Genomic DNA, 19,930 nt, shown 5'->3' with positions numbered 1-19,930 from the left:
CCCGAAGGCCATAGGAGGGTTTAAAAAAAAAACTAAACAAAACTGCAGCATAGAAATGGGAAGGAAATCATAAGAGATGTTTGGCTGAAGGAACAAAACTTTATACAGATCAGCAAAGCTGTAAGATCAAGAATCTAGCAACAGGCAAAAAATGTTTGTCACTGGATTAGAACTATAAGCAAAACTAGTACAATTAACTTATTACATTTTACATTCTTGTTCCACAAGGCCATTGTTCTTGGAAAACAAATGAATTTTGTTTGCATCAACTGGACCAGTTTGTTTTGCTGCTACATGAACCTAAAATGACCTGTTGTTAAAAATTTCACATTTTCCAAGCTTTAGAGCTTATTGAGGTGTCTAAAGTCAGTACCAATCCAAAACATAAGCCTAGTTTTAAGACTCTTCGGTTTAAAAATATCTCCTTCAGTGAGTGCTTCAGATTTGCAGGGAAGTACATCTGAGTCCCAGCTCAAAGTGGAAGAAATCCAGAAAGCCTCCCCATTTTTATCTCAACACAGCTTCGGCTTCAAATCATCCTGCATTCCCTGCACCTTGGAAGTGGGAATTTAAAACTGTTTCGCCCTTGCTTTTTACTTTGCTATGAACAGCAGTTTCTCATCAAAAGTTATATCGTTCATTTTACTTTGGAAAAGAAAAAAAAACACAACTTAAAATGTCCTTCTAGTGCTTCAAAAATTTTATGTCCCAAACAGCATATAATACTTATTATTGATCTTAAATATGTTTTTCTGAGCCAGAGGTTAAAAATTCACGTCTCCCATTTTCATCACATTAATGGAGACCTTCATCACAAGAATAAACATTAAACATTACTTGAAATTAACTTATAGATGCATTTGTTCTTGTTAGGCACAAAAAAATATGGAGCAGTAATACAAACACAAAGCAAATATTTTATTAAGACCTCAGATAACCATGTCATCTTGAGAAAAAATAGGGAAAATTCGAGGCCCAGCATTCCTTGAAAGAATGCATATCACCCACCACCTTTCATATCACAGTTTTAAACTAAAATCATCTTATATTAAGAAGGAATGCAGTTATAGTCATTTTGGGTAAATCTTAAAATAACATTATCCCTGATCTCATACAATATTGCAAGATGTGATAGTGCCCATAGTATGTGTTGTGAATTACTCTAAGCAACTAACAAACCAAATTTTAGCTAAATATCTGTAAAACTGACAGAGTTGTGTCATTTTTGTGTTTGCTAATGTCGATTAATTGGTCATTTTGACTCCGAAAGGGTCTGTGTTGATCTGATGTTAAAAAAGACATTCTGATAACACTGTAAGAGTGTTACAGATTTAAAATATCCACCAAGTTCTCCCAAAGAGGACACTGGAAATAGATGTTGCATAAGACAAGATGCAGAGTTGTTAGGCTGCGAATGTTAGTCAGATATATTTAATGCTTAAAGTCTACATGATTGTTTTCATACCTGAAACAACTCTCTGCAGGGTCATAACTCTGGATTAAGATACAGTGCTGTGACTGTCTATGTCCGATGAGTGCACAACACAAAGACAAATAAATTAAGGAGAGCTGGAGCATGCATTTTTTCCTTTTTAAAGTTTGTTGTCTTTCAGCTGTTAAAGACAAGATTTAGATGCACACCTTTGGATGTTACTATATCAAAAAAAATTACGATTAAACATTAGCATTTACCTTGTCTCCAGTTCAGCCATGATAGCTTATAATGATTGAGTTTTAGAAAAACAATCACACAAACAATATTTGAAAACCACAAAAACAAATAAAAGTTAATGCATTTGATAACTGTTTAGCACATACACAGACTTGTGCTGAGCGAACCCAATGTGCAGACTTATTTTGATGTAAAAACACAGAAGCATGGATATCAAAAGCAGAATGAACAAACCAGCAGCTAGTGAGTGAAATGAAACCGGTTTTAAGAAACTGCAGGTGAGTGGGAAATGAGTTGCAGCTGGGACATGTGAGGTGTGCGTGGCAGGCAGACCAGAAAATTACTGAGCTGAGGGCAGGTGAATAGTGACACAGGAAACACATGAGAAAAACTAAAACATAACAACAAAACGGAATCACAAAGACAATCAGAACACACAGAACACAAACGTGACAACATAAGATACAGAAAAATAACTCACAAAACTCAAATCATGACATAAACACTCTGTTTTAGAATTATTGTGTAACATATTGGCATTGTACTCTGAACATCACTTTGTGTTCATTTCTGTGTCCAAGATTTGTTGCTTTGGGCTGAATTTGAACCACAATAGCAATTTATTTATTTCTTTTTTATTTGTGCATTCAATAGCAAATGGAAATGCTAAATTTCTGTCCTCAAACTAAGAAATAATAGATTTTTATAAGACATATTCATAGTCCTGTAATGACAAACTATAAGTATGAAAAGACCAGCATTAGCTCTTAAGTGAAAAAAGCACAAACAAAGTAAAAACATTTGGACTTACAGTAATTGCATCAATTTCTAGTTGAGAAGATAAGATGATCTTTTGATGTCCTGTCTAAGCTGGAAAATTATGTGATTTTCCAAAGTATATCTGAACTCTTCACTTAATAAGTACTTTCAAATCTAGAGACACAAAAAAGGATTTAGTTGTTAGTGACTTAAGACACCCTAATTTTTCTTTCAAGGCAATATTTTGATTATTTAATTAAAATCTTGATTGGAAACACCATTTTGAAATGTTCGCTTCTTTCCATTAGCACATTCACTACAACTCACACTCAATAAATAAGTTCAGAAAGGCCGTACTCTAATTACAAAATACCTATTACTGCTTTTAAATTTTATCTTTCTCAGTCTTTTTGCAGATTTTACTCCTGCATCAGTTAGAAAACATCACTTCTGACTACATCTTGTCAGAGTTCATTGTGTCCCTGAATATTAGGCAATATCTGGTACTCAAAAATGGATTAAAAATCCTTCTGCCAAAACAAAATCAACAGAAATATCAAATGATTCAGAAAAGTTACTGACTGATGTTGCATCTGATGTGACACTGAAAAAAAAAAGCTTATAAAAAGTGCACGTTCATAAAAATCCTTCAGTTGAATGGTGGATATGAGAGCAAGGTCGGTCTTCATGACTGAGAAATCAGGTACCCTTTTTATTTTCTTCACACACAAAGAAAAGCTTTTTGCAGATAAACAACCAGTTTTCGGCTGCTGTAACTTACAGTTTGATGAACAGTAAGATTTAAGAAAAATGGATACTTTTCCACTGACTGACAAACTTAGATTGTGATAAACGTAGCGGGACTAATCCAATCAGTTCACCTGCACAGCTTGTCATCTTATTGTTCAGCTGTCACAGTGAATATTTGTTTCAGTTTGTAAAATAGTTTTAAAATGATCATTGCAGAAAACGTCACGTCGGAGTTACCGGTGCAAAATTGAGAGCATTGGGCGGGAACAATAAGCTGTAAAGTTGTTTGCATAATCAGTTTGTTTTGGTAGAGATTTGCAGATATTTACTGACATGACTCTGAAACAAAAGCCAAAGAAAACAGTAGATGGATCATAAAATAGCTGTTGGATTGTATTTCTTTGCATCATGTTACAGTGGATTGTAATATTTTCACTGTCAGACTGTCTTTAGTGAGATTAATGTCACTCGTTGCCAGCGGGCTTATTTTACCCTGTTCTGACTAAGTTGATGACGTATTAGTGACTGACCAGTATTTTCTAAATTGAATTTTCTGTGCTGGCACCTGTCTGAACCTGCTGCCTCTACGCAGCAGGCGTCCCCCCATCCCCCCCACAAAAAAAGCATCCTGCATGTTTTTGGCAGCTGGAAAACAATCCTACTTCATTTATCCAAATTCACTAGACCTTGAGACTTGACAGGTTTGGTAATCAGCGTCCACAAGGATAATCCCTGAAGTCTCCAGGCGCCACATAATCAAATCTCTCCACCCTCCTTTCTCCATGTTGTATATGAATTTTGGTAAAAAATCATCTTGCATAAGAAAACACACCCATAAATATGCACAACAGTATCCAGAAGCATGTGTTCACATGTTAGAGGACCATCTGCACTGCTGTTTCTGGGTGGGGGCTCTTTGCCAACTGTAATTATGTCCATTGTGGATCCTGGTTTTCAAGTAATATTTCCATTGGAACCTGCTTTGGCGGGTTTTTTTTCTCAGTCTAATGTATTCTGTTGCTGTACATTTTCTCAGGTTTGTGTTAAAATGAGTAATATTTTTGCGTAAGGTAGGGTGCATTTTTTTTCATTGTCTACATTTTACATTTCACAAGTCTACGTTCAACTTAAAAAAACATTTATGCAGGTAAAATAATTGTATGTTTTATTCTATATTGTTACTTGTGCTACTGACCTTTTGGCCAGTCACAAAAGAGATTTTGATCTGAATGGGTTTTGTATCTGGTTAAATAAAAAGAATCAAATTTCAGAGGAAGATTAATTGCTCTGGCAGTAAATGCTGATTTGTACAACCTAATACTTCGGCAGTGGCAATTTTCAACATTTGACAGGGATGTTCCATTTTTACCCTAGAGAAAAAGAAAAAATAACAGAGTGCATCCAGAGTACTTGGAAGATATTAGTAGTTCTCATATGAGTGCCCATGTAAGAAGACTTGAGTATTGAAAAATAAAAGCAGTTCAGGCTGCTGGAGGACAAAGAGTCAGCAGTAGAGAAAGGAAAAACTGAGTTAAAGAAAGTTTCCTCTGAATCACTGGCAAGAAAGCTGAGGTGATCAAGGGACTCTGCCCAGTTCCTGAGTTTTGGCTTTGCTGTAGGAGAAAATTGGAAGTGTGATGATTACTTTTATATCTAAGAGACAAACGGAGCTGACTCACTTAAATCATTTATAGGACATTTGATGCTGGAGCTACAGTAGATTTTACTGCATCGTTTTTGGCCAATGATATTCCTTCTCAGAAGGGAAACCTGGACTCTAAGGTGCTAATAAAAGCTGTCTGAAATACTCACTAGCTTGACATGACTCAAAGAACAATACACCTGCTGAATCAGAGAGGACCTGGCGAAGTCAAACTCCGAGTAACATGTGCATGAATATCTCCAGTTTATTGAGAATGCCATTCAGGAGTTTCCTCAAGAATACTTAAATAGTGTCAGCTTCCTCTACTTCAGTCATGGTGAAGGGTTCCATTTAGAGTCTCGAGTGGGAAAGCCGTACTGTCAGTGGTAACAATGAAAGGCTTTTCTCACAGTGTCCATTCAACAAAGGACTGTTGCATTCAAGAAAGACCTCGACATCCTTTTTGTAACATTCAGAGGTGAATTGAGCTGATTTACTTCTGAGCTGCCAGCAGAAAAAAAATCACAAAGGGAATCCAATATGTGTGAGCGTGTGCAAGGGACAGCCAGGATGTTGAGTTTGAAACATAAACTGATACAATATTCCACTACTGTTTATTTATTACGAATGAGCAAAGGAGCGCTGTGGAGAAACAGAAGGCTCTCTTCTTGGTGGACATGTAGCTCAGTCTGTACGTGACAATAATTTTTGTGATACAAACGTGCAAGAGAATGAGTTGTCCAACAACAAAACTTCCAAAACAGCTTTAAAGCAAGTTTTCATCTCTCTTTATATCACTTACAGGAAATAGAATATGTGAATTTTAAATTAAAGAAATAGCTCAGATCTTTTGAAGTGGGGTTCTGTGTAAATATTATGAACAGTTAATATCTTACCTGTTGAAGATTTTAACAACCTCAGTTCAGTGGAGCTAATGGCTAGTCTGAGCAGGAATGAAGAGGGTTGCTGCCATCTGAAAATAACTCAAATTTCATACATTTCCCAGCAGTTCATGTAATAGTTATTTTTAAAAACTTTACTTTGCCATCAATTTTACTTTACAGTTGTTTACACAGAATTTTCTAGATATTTGCAAGCGCAAAAAGCAGCAGTTTTGGTCCAACCTGGAGCACTTCTTTAAAGAACATTACTATTTATGTCAGAATAACTGTGTATTTTTGAGAAAACTTGGTTTTCACATAGACATTTCTAAATTTCACAGTTCCATTTCAATCCATTCAAAGGCAAAAGTGATAATGTTTTTGCCTGTGTGTGTGTTCATTTGTTTGTTAGCAAAATAAACCACTGAGCAAATTTTAATGAAACTCTCAGAGAGCAATCAGTGAACGCACATCTACAACTGAAATTTTTAATTTCCACCCCTACTCTTAAACCTCAAAGATTCAAAATTTCGGAATCAAACAACTTAAAAATAATAAGGAAATAACAATAATCAAATTGTAACTTGCTACTTGACATGAGTAACTCTGTATCCATCAGTTACAGATGTGAAAAAATTCATTTATATTACGACCACACAGTAGATGCATGATGTAATGATAGGAGCCTAACAGTAAAGGAGACAATAGTTGTTTTTCTATTGCAGAACATCTAAAAGAGTATTTGGACAGTACTGAGTTTTCTTACAAAAAAATAAAGCAAAACTTTGCAACTAAAGGGAATCAGAAAAATGTTTTGCGAAACATAATTTGTTAAAATAAAATGTTTGTTTAAAACCCAGGACAAAAAGAAGTCATTTGACCATCGCAAAAACAAAATACTCCAGTAAAAATATAATGAGCCACACAGCAGTAAAAACACCAAGCTTTAAACCTTTTTACATGTTGCCAGTGTTGTCATTTTGTACATCTTTCTGTCAGTGTGTCTGAGTAATGTGCAGCAGTCACACTCTCACACACACATCGTGAATCCATTTTTGTTGTTTTTCATTTATGTGATTTTAATTAAACACTGCATAGTGTGCTTAAAAAGAATAATCTGTCATGGTGTCTGGGTTTTTGTTAGGATTTGTTGTGTTATCTTCTTTTTTTTAATGTTTGCATTCTTTGGTTAATGTGTTTGGGTTTTGTTAAGTTCGGTATGTTTTTTTCCTTTGTTTTCTGGTTCAGCACTTCAGTTATTTTTCCAGTCAGTTCTCTAAGTTAGTCTTGATTTCTCTTCTTTTCATTGAAACCGTTCTAGTTCCTAATCAGAAAAAATGGGTTGCCTTATCTGCCTTCGTATACTGTTTATAGTGTCTTACTTTCCTTTGTCAGGTTGTTGTTAGTTGCATTGTTTGTTTCTCCTCATGTGCAGCAAGTATTTTGTTCTTATCACGTTCTGCTTTATGTTTTGGTTTTAATGTTTTCTGGGACACCCTGCTCAGCAGCACTTTAATTTTGGTGAATATTTTTTATTTTTTCATCACCCACCTACCTCTGGAGGCTTGTTTGCATTTGGGTCCTCTTCTGCAAACAAATATGACAAAGGTGCTTCTGTTAAACAACACATTAAGTCATTTTGTGTGTTGTCAGAGTGTCATTTTTGCTTTTTACACGCACCTTTGCCATGACCCTGGTACAAATTATTTTGTGTCATTTGAATGAAAGACAACATGCAAAAAGATTAAAATATGTAAACATGACCTGAGAATTAATACTTAAGTACATGTGTGTCATAAAGTCATGCCCAGCTACTTACTGGTAAAAAAGGAATGACATTTGAGTGTTTAGTTTTTTGTTTTTGTTTTTTAACTCCAGATTAGGCTTTTTGAAGTAAAATAAGTCATTACAGCCTTGGCAGAGAACACACATTAGATATGTAGCCTTTTTTCCCCAAATGTTAATGGCCTGTTACTTTTTAATGAACTTAAAAAACTGAAACATGTAAAGTGTCGAAGCTTCGCTGATTTCTTGGGCTTTAATTGACTCATTAGGACTTTTAGGCAGGCTAAAAAAATTGACTGACATTTCAGAGGTGATCATTTCTCTGATTCATCAAACCTTAACAAAGCAGGGAAGTGCTATAAAAAGATATCAAAGTGCTTCGAGCTTGCAATTTACACTGCGTGAGAAGTCCTAAGAAACGTAACTGTGAACGTCAACTCAAGATCTGGTGGAGCAGGAAAACTGTAAGATTTAAACGTTCTGAGCAAATGGAAAGAAAACTTAAACATAATTCCTAAGGAGCTTAGTGATGAAGCAATGTTCGAGAGACTTCATCACAAAAGTCAATATCAGAAATTTGAAAAACATCTGGATGTGCTAGAGTCTTTTTAGGAGCAAGTGCTAGAGAGATGAAGCTAAAATTGAGCATTTTGGCCTCGTTCACCAGTTGGATTGCCTTAAAAAGGACAACTTTAATGAAAAGAACACCTTGCAAAGTGTTAAACATGGGCTGAGCATATGCTGCTTTGTGTTCGTGTGGAGCTTTTGGCACAGGAAGAACTGCACAGATGATTCAAAGAAGCTGGAAGGCAGGTTGTATTGGTGAGTTAGCAGAGCCTCACTGTACCAGCAACTTGCATTTTGTCCTTTTCTTAATGTAGTCATGTTTCCATAATTTAATCCATACATATTTTGAAATATTTAAAAAAAGAATAATAACTTTAAAATTTAGTTGAATTAATTCAATGTCACAAATAAAGGTTTATGCTGGCTTTATGTTCTTTTTTTACTTTGTCTAGAAAAAGTCGAAGAACATAATGTAAGATAAGAAGACATTTTTTAAATTAAAAACATAGCATTCCTTGAAGGAATGCATATTGCTTGGCACCTTCCAACTAAGATTATATTATGTTGAGAAATAACATTATGCATAATCTCATGCAACATTGCAAGATGTCACACTCAGAGTGTGTGTTGTGAATGACTCAGTTACTTACACACCAAATCTTAGCTCATTATCTGTAAAACTGACTGAGCTATAGAAGGTTTGTGTTAATTAATGTGGATTAGCTGTGTTGTGCTACACCAGACAGGAGAACAATATTTGAGAAAAATAAAAACTGAAATATAACCATTTTTGTGTTTCCTAAGGTCAGTTGGCTCTGGCTGCTATCTTGTTTTGGGTTCACTCTCAATATTTTTTTCCCTGAATGTTTATTTAATTTTTTTTCTTTTGCTTCATGAGAAGTTTTGCTAACGGCAGGCAAAACTGACTCCAAATGAGGACAAATACTAACCAGACAAGAGAACTAGTAAAGAAACAACCCCAAAACCATAACCAAACTCACAGACCATAAAATTGTGTAGCTTTACCGTGAATTATTTATCATTTTGTTACTTTTAAGTTGGTAATTGTGTCTGAAAAACTAATTAATTTCTGTGTTATAATCAAACCTCAGGAGAAAAACTTGTGGTGTTCCACAAGGTTCAGTACTGGGACTTAGATATAATTTATACTGTATTTAAATGATGTTTGCACAGCAACTAATATGGTAAAACTTGTATATTTGCAGTTGATGCCAGCCTTTCTAGCTCAACAGGCAACAATAAAATAATTAGTAAAAGTAGTCAAAAGAAACTGATCATGGTCAAAAATGATTTATTATTAATAAAAATGTAATATTGAAAATACAACCAAATCCCTTACAACATGTAGTGTCTACCATTACAGCATACTGTATTTATTATAGTTTGAATAATTTTATCAGTAGTAAATATATGAAATAGGAGCTGACATTAATTAACTATATATTATATAAAGCTCACACAGATGGCTTGTTTGTTACGTTTTTTTGTCGAACACAGTTTAAAGCCCTACATCTGTTCATGTTTCCAAACCGGCAAAGACTTTAAAAGGACTAAAAGCAAAAGGACACAATGTTTGGTGGTGTGGCTGTCATAGCTGCTGCCCGCCTCGATCTATCACAGGGCTGCCTATGGCTCCCAGGAGGCCATGTGCAATGTGCAACCCCCTCGCCATCTTTTCACCCCCTCGTCTCCCAACCTTCCACCCCCGACAGCCTCCACGGCCATTACCACCCCGCCATGAGTGACAGGCATCCAGTTCCGCCTGACTGGAGGCTTTTTCTTCTAACCCTCAAGGACAACTAAGAGGACATATTGTCATCAGCTCATCTCTCTCATTCCCACAACTACCTCCTCCATGGAAGTGCACATGTACACACTTGCTCCTTACCCTCGCACAAACACACACTCAAACGCAGAGCCAACTGCGACCCACTCACCTGTAACAACATCTATGTGACCTTTGCTTAATGTCCTCAGGTGCCACACCAGAACCCATTCGCACAAACTGCCTGTAGGTCTGGCTGTGCCTGCCGCTACTCATTCAGTCCTTTTCCTGTGAGTCCATGTTTGAAACCATCTAGGTTGGGGTTGTTAAGAACCACTTCAGACAGGAACCTTGAACAGAGGAAGTAAACAAGGCATTGTCTGTGAAGGCTTCTGCACAGATCGCCTCATGCTCCCGAGCCTGAAAGGTTTTTTTTGCTGCATAGGTATGAATTCTTTATCTTCCACTACGAAAAAATCTGAGGTACCTAGAGATGTGAGGCGAGACCAGTAGTTTACAGGGGCTGTCATACATAATTAAAAGCATTTTTTTAAAAAAAGATCACTAATACTCCAAGTCCATTCAACGTACTTTTTACTCTGGGCTGCTTGCTGTACAAATTTTAACAGTTCAAAAACACTTCTCAGTTTTGCAAAAATAACAATCCAAATACTACATCACTGTATTGTTGTCTTCCTCGTGCTTTGCTGATTTGTTTTTGCACTTCTGCATGCTCTCAGAAGTTCTAAAGCTGGTGAGACGTTGGGGAGTCGACACCGATCCTGAGATTAGAGGCTGTTGCTCGCAGCTGCAGTAAGAAACTTCACATTCAAACAGGAAACTCTGTTGAATGTGAAAATGTCAGATCCCAGAAATCATGGGATGTGATTTTTTTAGAAAGCTGTGGACTGTTTCAAAGAATGGTCAGACGTTATTAAATCAGACAGTTTATTCTAAGAACGCCTGACTAAAAGAAAGGCCTGGAGAGGAGTTGTTGATCTGAAAAATAATTTAAAAAATTGTAGGAAGGTTCTTAAGAATAGAAAAAAAATATTTTTAAGAAATGCACCCAGCATGAGCTGCTTTCGGCTGATTTTAATAAACTTTATCATCCTTCATTTATTGTTAAGCAGTGGAGTATCGTGCTGATTATCTTAGGTGTATTAATTTTAGATTGATCGTATGTAAATTACATTATTAACTTGTGTATTTCCATTAAAAATTATCCTGTCTTCTTGAGTTAAGGTTTTGGCTGAACTGATATAGGATTAAAAAAGTTTCTGGTGGAAAACAAATCAACAAGCTTTACAATATTTTTAACTATTTTATGAATAAAAGAGCATTTTTATAATTTATAGATGAAAAATAAATAACAGCAGCATGTATACATGTTTTATTTCAGTGTGGTAAATTACAGCACAAAAAGTGTCCTTTTTTGGTTTAGGAAAGGATCGTGATTCCTCTAAATAGTTGTTCAGCATTGTTTAAAATATTTATTTATCTACAGTGACATCCTATTTCTAATCATGATATCTGAGCATCAGGTGTCTTACCCTTAATAGAAAGGCTGCAGTGAGGAATCGTATGAGTCACTTGTTTATTCTGGTGTTTTTTGACACATTCATGAACCTGCTATAGTTAAACAACACTAAATATGTTTCATTCCTCATTGGGCAGTTAAGCATATCATGTTGTAACACATTATCCCACAGGAGATGGCAGTCATCAAACAAACACAAAAAAAGGAAAAGGACATTTTTTTGATTGCAGATTTTTACTACAGCTGGGGAAAAAAATGTTGTTAATGTTGCTTGTTGTGTGCATTTAGAACTCAAAGAGTACTTTAAAAAAGAAAAAGCTCAACAAAAATAACCTAATAGTTCATTTTTATCATATTTCATAGTATGGGTAGTCTTGCCTTTTTCCTGTACCTAAACATACATACCTTTTTCTTGAAAACAAAAGAATAAACCACACCCCCCAGATTCTGTTCTGAAAAGAGAACAAATGTTTGGAAGCATTCAGAGAAATAAAAATTGTACCTGAAGGTAAAAAAAAACATCTTGAAGGCAGTTTGACTTCTGCTATATACTGTTCCTAAAATCCATTTGCCTTTTCTTTTTCCTGAGCGCTGTGGATGGACTGGCGGGGTGTACTCCACCCCTCACCCACTGACACCAGCTTCACCGTGACCTTGCATGAAAGAGTGCGTAAAGAAAATAGATGGATGGATAATTTTTTTGACTTTTGTTATTGACTGCATCTTTCAGGTGCAAATATAACACCTGAAAGATGTGGAGACAGTCATCTGTTGGCCTGGTGGAGAGTGTAAAATTTGAGATTGGAGAATGAATCATGCAGACTTATTTTTACAACTTTCTGTACTGTAGTTGTCTGTCGGTTGAACAGTACTTTACTATTGACTAAAAGTAAGCCTTAACTTTTGGAGAAGAAGCCATGTTATTATATACTGGGGGAAATCAAAGTTGACCTGGAAAAAGTATCCGGAAGGCTTATGAATCCAAGCTTCACTGAAGTGTTTTGGAGTTTTTTTTGCTTTTAGTTTCTTATCTTTTAATGTTTAATTGATCAGTTCCAGTTGACACACCACTGAATATTGCCAAGATGTTATTGTCAGCATTTCTTCCTGCATTGTCCAGCAAAGTGATAACCATGTTCAAGCTTCAATAACCTGAGCCTCTAGAAAAAAAAACAAATGTGTGTCTAAATTAAAGGCTCCTGATTATTAACAGGTCTGTTTGTGACACTAATTATTTCTTGTAAACCGCTTTGGTCTCTATTGAAATGTGTTTGCTGCACCTGTGTTTGTACACCGGCACCGTTTCAAAGATCTCAGCCCAACAGGTTCTACTTTGCGATTGCGACCACACGCTACAGTGCCCTGAATAGTAAATCTGGTCCTTAGTGTTTCCCAAAGTATGTCAGGTGGAGTGCCAGCGAGATGAGGGAAAAACCTGAGAGATGTGGCTGAATTCAGGAAAGTGGAGCAGAGCGTTAATTCGGGCAGAGCACCGCAGTCGTGTTTGCAATGATTTATTTGCATCATCTGGTTTATTCATTTGTCACAATCACCGTCTCATTCACAGCCGACTAGCAGAAAGTAATGTGCAGTCGCACTCATTCAGGTGAAGAATGAGATGATACTTCTCCCTGTTTCACTGCTGATTTGTTTGTGCCAGTCTTGTTTGCTGCTGCACCTCAAACTTCTTGCTTTCTACCATGTTTTATTAATTCATTGTTAATGTATGTTCATTTTTTTAAACAACATTGTATTTATTCAAACAAACATCTTGCCCTCTGTAGCACTAATTTTAAAGTAGTAGTTGAATGAATTGTGTTAAATGTCCTCCTGACCAAAGTGTAGCCTATCAGAGACCTTGTATAAAGAGGGTAATATAAATTGAATAGTTTTCTCCTGTATGTGGAGGCATATTTTGACTTTTTAGTATCTTATGTGAAGCTAATTACCTTTCAGAGTTTTTGCAGTTAAGTGACACTTTATGGGAACTTGAAAAGCAAGTTCTCTTTAAATATTCTTTTGCTTTATACTTTTTTAAGCATGAATACTGAGAATGTGTGCAGAAAAAAATACTCATAAAGATCCCTATTGATACTCTGTACTGTAAAATCTTCCCTTTATTGTGGCATAAATCACACTGAAGCTTTTCCTATGCACTTGAGTATCTGTAAGTATTAAAAGAGGCCACACAGAGTCTATTCATTTCTATTTTCAGAATGCCAATTATTGTGCACAGCAGCAGCTTTGGCTATTGAACCAGTTTAAGTCAAACTGTTGTAATACATTATTATCTATTTCAACCCGAAGTGGTGAGGAGATTCTCACTGCTGGATTTTCATCAAAAGAGATAGCCTGCTGAAAATGTAATTCACTGTTTTAGTATAAATCAATAAGCCTCCCAAATCTATTCCCTCATTCCCACCTTTATGCTAATATAGAAGAAATTTTCAAATGGAACTTTAATTCACCACACAGGCTTTCCGAATGTTTAATAGCCCCGATTTTATCTATAACTGCCCAATTGACACTTAAATTTCAAGCCCATCTTAATTTGGTTTCTCCTGACGATTTTCAGTTCTGCTCCTCGTTGGAGTCGACGCTACAATGACCCATATTAATGGGAATTTATAGGCTTTTGCCATCTGACAGTGATCTTCTTCTATTTGGAATTATATCCCATTTGGTCATTATTACTTCTTCCTCCCCCACATAAAATAGAAAAGTGATCGTTGCACGTAATGCAGTACTTTTAGTAGCCGTGTTTAAGCGAACTGATGCAAAACATGTTAACGAACAAGTAAAAAGCGCTTAGAGTGAAAGCTAATTTTTGTGTTAGAGGTTTAGAGGACATTCAGATGGTTCTGATGGGGGGGATATAAATCCTGATGGACTCCCATCCGAGTGTGTTCATTAATCATGCGTCTCATTGGCGAGGCTCTGATTTGCCACTGAGACAGATGAAGATGAACTCAGCAATATATTTCTCATCATAACACAACCCGCACATAAATATTAATAGCATATTTTCAGCTGGTGGGCATGAATCATTTCTCAGACAGGGAATTTTAAGAGCTATCCATGCGTGTCCAAGAACAGTACATCGGCGAGCAGTTGTGATAAACAACATCGCTTTAAGGCAACGCACTAAAGAGAAAAACTTTAACTGTAACACAGATTTAAAATGTCTCTATTTTGATTTCTTCAGGCAACGTTCTAAGAGTCCATTTTTAATAGCTGACCTTTCAGTTTGTCAACACAAATATTTTAATTGAGCGAGCCACTGCGATCGCTGTTGGTTTCCCCTTCAAACTGTTTGAGGGGCTGTCATTTCGTCTTCATCAGTAAAATCCATCACAGATACATTTGAGAGAGACTCATATTTATTTTAGAAACACTCCAGCTTCTGCTGTTAATATTAATATTGCAGCTTTGTGAGACGCTAAAAGAAAATTCCAATATTTTTTAAAGCTGCATATTTTCATATTAATTAACACAGACTATGCCAAACATAAAACAAGCCAATACAGATCAACCAATAGCAGTTTATGATTTCTTTTATTTTCTTCTGTTGTCTTGGTTCAGCTTTTTGCAGTATTTCCTGTTCACTTGGTTGACTTTCTCTGCTTTAACTGACCTCATGTTTCAGACTCTAAAAGCAGCTCTGAGCTCATCCTCAACCAGCAGACAAACCCGCTTTGTCTGGAGCCTTCAGTCAGGCTGTAAAATGTGTAACATTAACAGGCTGAAAAAATACTGTATAAAAATATTATTAAAAGTTTAATAATAACAATATTTTCTGCTTTAACTTATTCAATCCTAAAACAACATAAGCATGATTTTAAGCATTATATGATGCTCACTAAAATCAGAGAAAAGCCTGAAAAAATACAAAGATAAAGTCATGTTTTTTTTTTTTGTTTTTTTTAAGACATTGCTCATTCGAAATCCTGGAAATAAGAAGCCATAATTATATTGGCTGAAAAGGGTTTGCTTTAAGAAAATGTTGGCTTTATAACGGAGGGAAAAACAGCTAAATTTATGCTAATGTTGCTTTGCATTTGCTCAGTTCGAAATCAAAAATGTTCAGTCCCTTTCCATTCTGTTTATGTGAAAATATTTAAATTTGGGGTTTTTTCAACATTACTCTTGAAACAACCCTCCACAATTAAAAAAAATCTGAAATATATTTATAAATGCTTTTTGGGACTTGTATAAAAAAAAAAACAAATGAAAAATAAATCAACAAAAAGACGGAATTATCCTATATGCATAAGTACTGGGGCATTTTTTTTGTTTTGAAAATATATATATATATATAAAATATTACAATTAGTGTTGGTTCTCAAAATGAAAATTAAAGGCTGACGTCAGGTCCACTGACCCAAGAAAACAACAGAATGTGGAGGAAGAATACAACATAATTTTATCAGCAGTTTCAAATACACACCATAGCATCATAACTAAAGAACTTTGGAACCACTTAGATGTATTTCTGCAGCAAAGCTGAGCTCTAGATGAAGGAGTTTGGTTGGACAAATAACAACAAAGTATTCAGAGGGACCACTGGTGTGTTTCTGTGGTGATTATTGTGCAGCTTTTACATGTGAACCTTTGCACATACAGCAGAAAATATTTTATGTTATTATTTTGTCCAATTTTCTCACTTATGTGCACTGCTTTTACATTTCACTTCATTAGTCAGTCATGCCAGCAGGTTTCAGTTTTAATAGATAATTTAGACCTAATCAGTTAGAGGCAGAATGCAGGAGAAAATGTTTTTTTTACTTGTTATATCTGTAACTTTTAACAACCTGCAAAGACGTGTCACTCTCATCCCTGTAGTCAATATTGTGACTTTTATGTAATGTTTTTTTTACACATTTAGTCTTGTTTTTGTGAATTTTGTGTGTGTCCAAACAAAAAAATGGCCTTCCAGTTTCTAACCTTGCATTAACCTTTTTTGTTTTGGTTCTTACTGATATGTATTAGTGCATGTTTGGAAAACAGTGCATGAGTTTGTGAATTTTTTTTTGTCACTGCAGGTGTATGACCATCAGTACAAAGCTGTGGTGGATGGAGTGGAGACAGATAGCCTGATGGAGATCGACCCCAACGGTCACGTTGAGATTTTCAGGATGGGAAACGGGAGCCGGGAGGTTGTTGAGGTTCATGACTTTAAGAATGTAAGTAAAACTTTAGTAAGATCATGTTGAGCTGCTCTTTTCTCTGATGATAAAATTATGCTTAAACACTGGACAGATTTTAATGAAACCTTAAGGAAGTAATCACTGGATGTACATCTACAAGTGATAAACCCTTGGGGTCAACTCCATTCAATATGGCCACCACAGCTAACTGACCTTAGCTGACACAAACCTGGCTGTAGCTCAATCAGTTTTACAAAAATTGAGCCAATTTTGATGTGGTAGCAGCTAAGAGTTTTCTTCGTCACATTTTTTGAGCACTAACACTTCTCATGAGGTCTCACAATATCGCATGAGATCAGGCATAATGGCTGTAACTCTGTCCCTTCTCAGCGGAAGACAGCTAAAGTCTAAAACTCTGGCATGAAAGGCAGCATGTGATTTGCTTTCCTTCGAGGAATGCTGTACCTTTAACTTCCCTTTAGTTCTTTCTCCTTTGTCACTCTAAATGGGAAAAATGGTTCGACAGACCCCAGAAACTGAGTAACAGAGATTATTTGCTCTAACGGATGCTTGTGCATTTTTCTTTACAAACACTGTACATGAACATCAGTAATTGATACTACAGCAGCAGGAGAAGTAGAGATTTATGTGCGTTCAACAGCCTGGAGAAAACAATCAGTCTTACTAAAAAAAGTGCTTTCTTCCAACTAATTCTATACAGTAACTTTTTCACAGAACAGAGACAAACACCATTAAGAAGACCTTCCCTGTTTGTTTCTTACACTTTTTTTCACCTGCTATTTTGTCTCCAGCAGAACTCATTAACTTACCTTTCATTCTGAAATCCTGTTTGAGTGTGCAGGAGGTTACGCATTCTCCACCTCAGAAAAAAAACACAACATGTGCTGCTTGACTGGGTAATGAACGCTCTTTTCCTCACACCATTATTTACTGTGAAATGTGAGGTTTCAAGGCTCGATGTTACAGGATAGTCTTCATTCTAAACAAAATAAAACTTCTGAAATCTATCTTCCTCACCAAGAAAATAAATGAATGTGTTTGTGTGTGTGTGAACAAGCCAGACATGCATAAACACACCCATGTTCCACTTCTTATTGTACTTCCCCGAGGAGATTTCTTTGATTCAGTGCTCCACCGTGGAAGACTAAAGTAACGACAGACTGAGCAGAGTAATTTAAACCTTGTTTTGACCAAAAGAAATAAAATTCTTGGACTAAACTCGCAGTAGGTTGTACAGAGTTTGAGCTTGTGCACTTATGTTAGAATTGATTTCTTTAGGTTAAAAAAAAGTGATTTACTACAAAAACCAAAGCACCTTCAGCATAAACTCCATCAAGCCTGAGAGCTGATGGAGGAGTGGAAAATAAAGAAATTGTGCCACCAGATTTATAAAACACAAGGCTTGTTTTAATGAGAAAAATGGACACAGATGACTTCAGCTGTCCTTTTCATAGTATTAAAAAAATCTGGAATAATAAAACAAACAGAATCTCACATCTACTTCAATGAACCTTAAGAAAATAAAGCATACAATAATAGGCACTAAAGTAAAACAATAATATAATTAGAAATCCTAATTATCACTTTAAGGTTTTCTGAACTTTAAATAAGAAAAATGTTGCCTTTTTTTGGTGTTTTCAGGATTTGAAAACCTCTGAAAAGAATTTGAAAATTTGAATGTTCTTTGTGGTGCTGCTGATGTAAAACAGCCTTCTCTCTTTGTTCGCAATATAAAGTACCTCCATTAGACTTGAAGATATCTTTGGTAACTCTATCTAACAGCATAAAGGGAAAAAGAATAAAAGTCAAAATCACTGTAGTTACACATATGAACATGAATGAGCAATATTTTTATGACACAGCTTTAAAATTAATCACTCCATGAAAGTTTGTTTGGGTTTTTTTTGTTTTTTGTTTTTGTTTGCAGTGGCGTTTTTTTCTGATTGTCCCACGTTGTTTTTGTTTTTGGGTTGCAAACAGAGGTGTACTTGTCTTCCAGTATGGAAAAAATATATTTTATGCAGTAATTGCTATAATAATGCCTTTTCTCTAAAGTTTTCTAATTCCCACCAATTACTTTTTTAATCTATCCAAACAGCAACTGAAAACAATTATCAATTATCACCCTTCATCCTCCTAATGTTTTTTGTTACAAAAGCTTTTAAACAGTCTTTTTTAGGACTAACGTAAAGAGACGTTATGCTTATGTGGAGTTACTTTGGTGTCCACATAAAAAATGTTGTGTCTCAAAGCAGGATTTAGCAGATTATATTTTCAGGCAGTAAACTTTTGATGCACTTTTGGATTTTTCTCTTGGGTCAAATATTCTTTTTCCTAATAAATAACATGTAGTCACCTTTTTTAGACTTAGATTTAAGAGATCCTGCTTGCTGTGAATATTTTGTATTAAATCTACAATGTAAGAAAATAACATTTTGTTGCTGCAGTTGGCTTGATCAAGAAGAAATGCAGATAAAGCACTCCCGGATTGCACTTTACATCTCTGCACACCTCTCTTGTTGTAGGTCTTCTAACTATAAAGAACACATCTAAAATTTCCTCCAAGCTAAAAGGTAAACTCTAAAATGATTGACAAGGCTTGAATTAAACTGTGTTTGTGATTAGATGCCCTTCTGAGTGAGGAGACCTTTTGCCCTTAACAATACAAGCTCCAATAAGTGTACGCATGCATCTCTATACAGGAAACTATGACAGCTTTGTTGTAGAGGGATTTCACTTGCTGTTGCCACTTTAAGCTTGACCTCTGATCCCCATTTGACCCCTTCATACATGGAAAACCTCCCAACAGAGCTGAAGCTGAAATGTTGTATTGACTACACATAATGACTTTAAATAAAAGCAATGACATTTTTGCACTCATGTTCGAAAGTACCGGCACTGTGCGTTGTAGAAGATAAAACAATCTGCAAGGGGCATAAAGTTAGAAATGTAGTATTCTTTTCAAAGTTTAAGTTGACTTTTCTTTACCTGATAAAAAAGAGAGGAATGCAAAACAATGACCACCTCAGAGCTCCCCTTTTTTAAGATCTGAGAGCTTGATTAGCTTGTTAAGATTTTGGCTCACATCATTTGGAAAGGCCAGGGGACAGAAATTTAAAAACTTTATAAATATCTGATCCCTTAAACCTTGTTCCAACAATCAGCAGCCATGAGCGCTCTTCTAGCAGCACCCTACTATTATGGAAATTAAAGTAATCTATGTCCACAAAGCAGGTGAAGACTATTAGAAGACAGCAAGGTGTTTTTAGATAGAGATTTCTTCTTTCTGTAATGTAATTAGGCAATAAGGGTCAACATAAGTCATCAAGTTGAGGGTCAATAAATCAAAACTGCTTGTACGAATGTCAAGAGGAAAACTT

The 19,930-nt window shown here is 35.7% G+C and overlaps 1 protein-coding gene across 1 annotated transcript in view; it reads left to right on the top strand.

Moving 5' to 3' along the window:
• Nucleotides 1-19,930, top strand: part of tnmd (tenomodulin) — a 64,215-nt gene that overhangs the window by 23,712 nt on the left and 20,573 nt on the right. The window contains exon 3 of the mRNA XM_017408100.3: nt 16,425-16,565. Within this exon, the coding sequence (XP_017263589.2) occupies nt 16,425-16,565 (141 nt within the window). The remainder of the gene's footprint in view (nt 1-16,424; nt 16,566-19,930) is intronic.

This window comes from Kryptolebias marmoratus, linkage group LG9, assembly GCF_001649575.2.
Source record: "Kryptolebias marmoratus isolate JLee-2015 linkage group LG9, ASM164957v2, whole genome shotgun sequence".
Taxonomy (NCBI): domain Eukaryota; kingdom Metazoa; phylum Chordata; class Actinopteri; order Cyprinodontiformes; family Rivulidae; genus Kryptolebias; species Kryptolebias marmoratus.
Note: the sequence above shows the minus strand (reverse complement) of the source record. Positions and strands in the feature narration are given on the sequence as shown.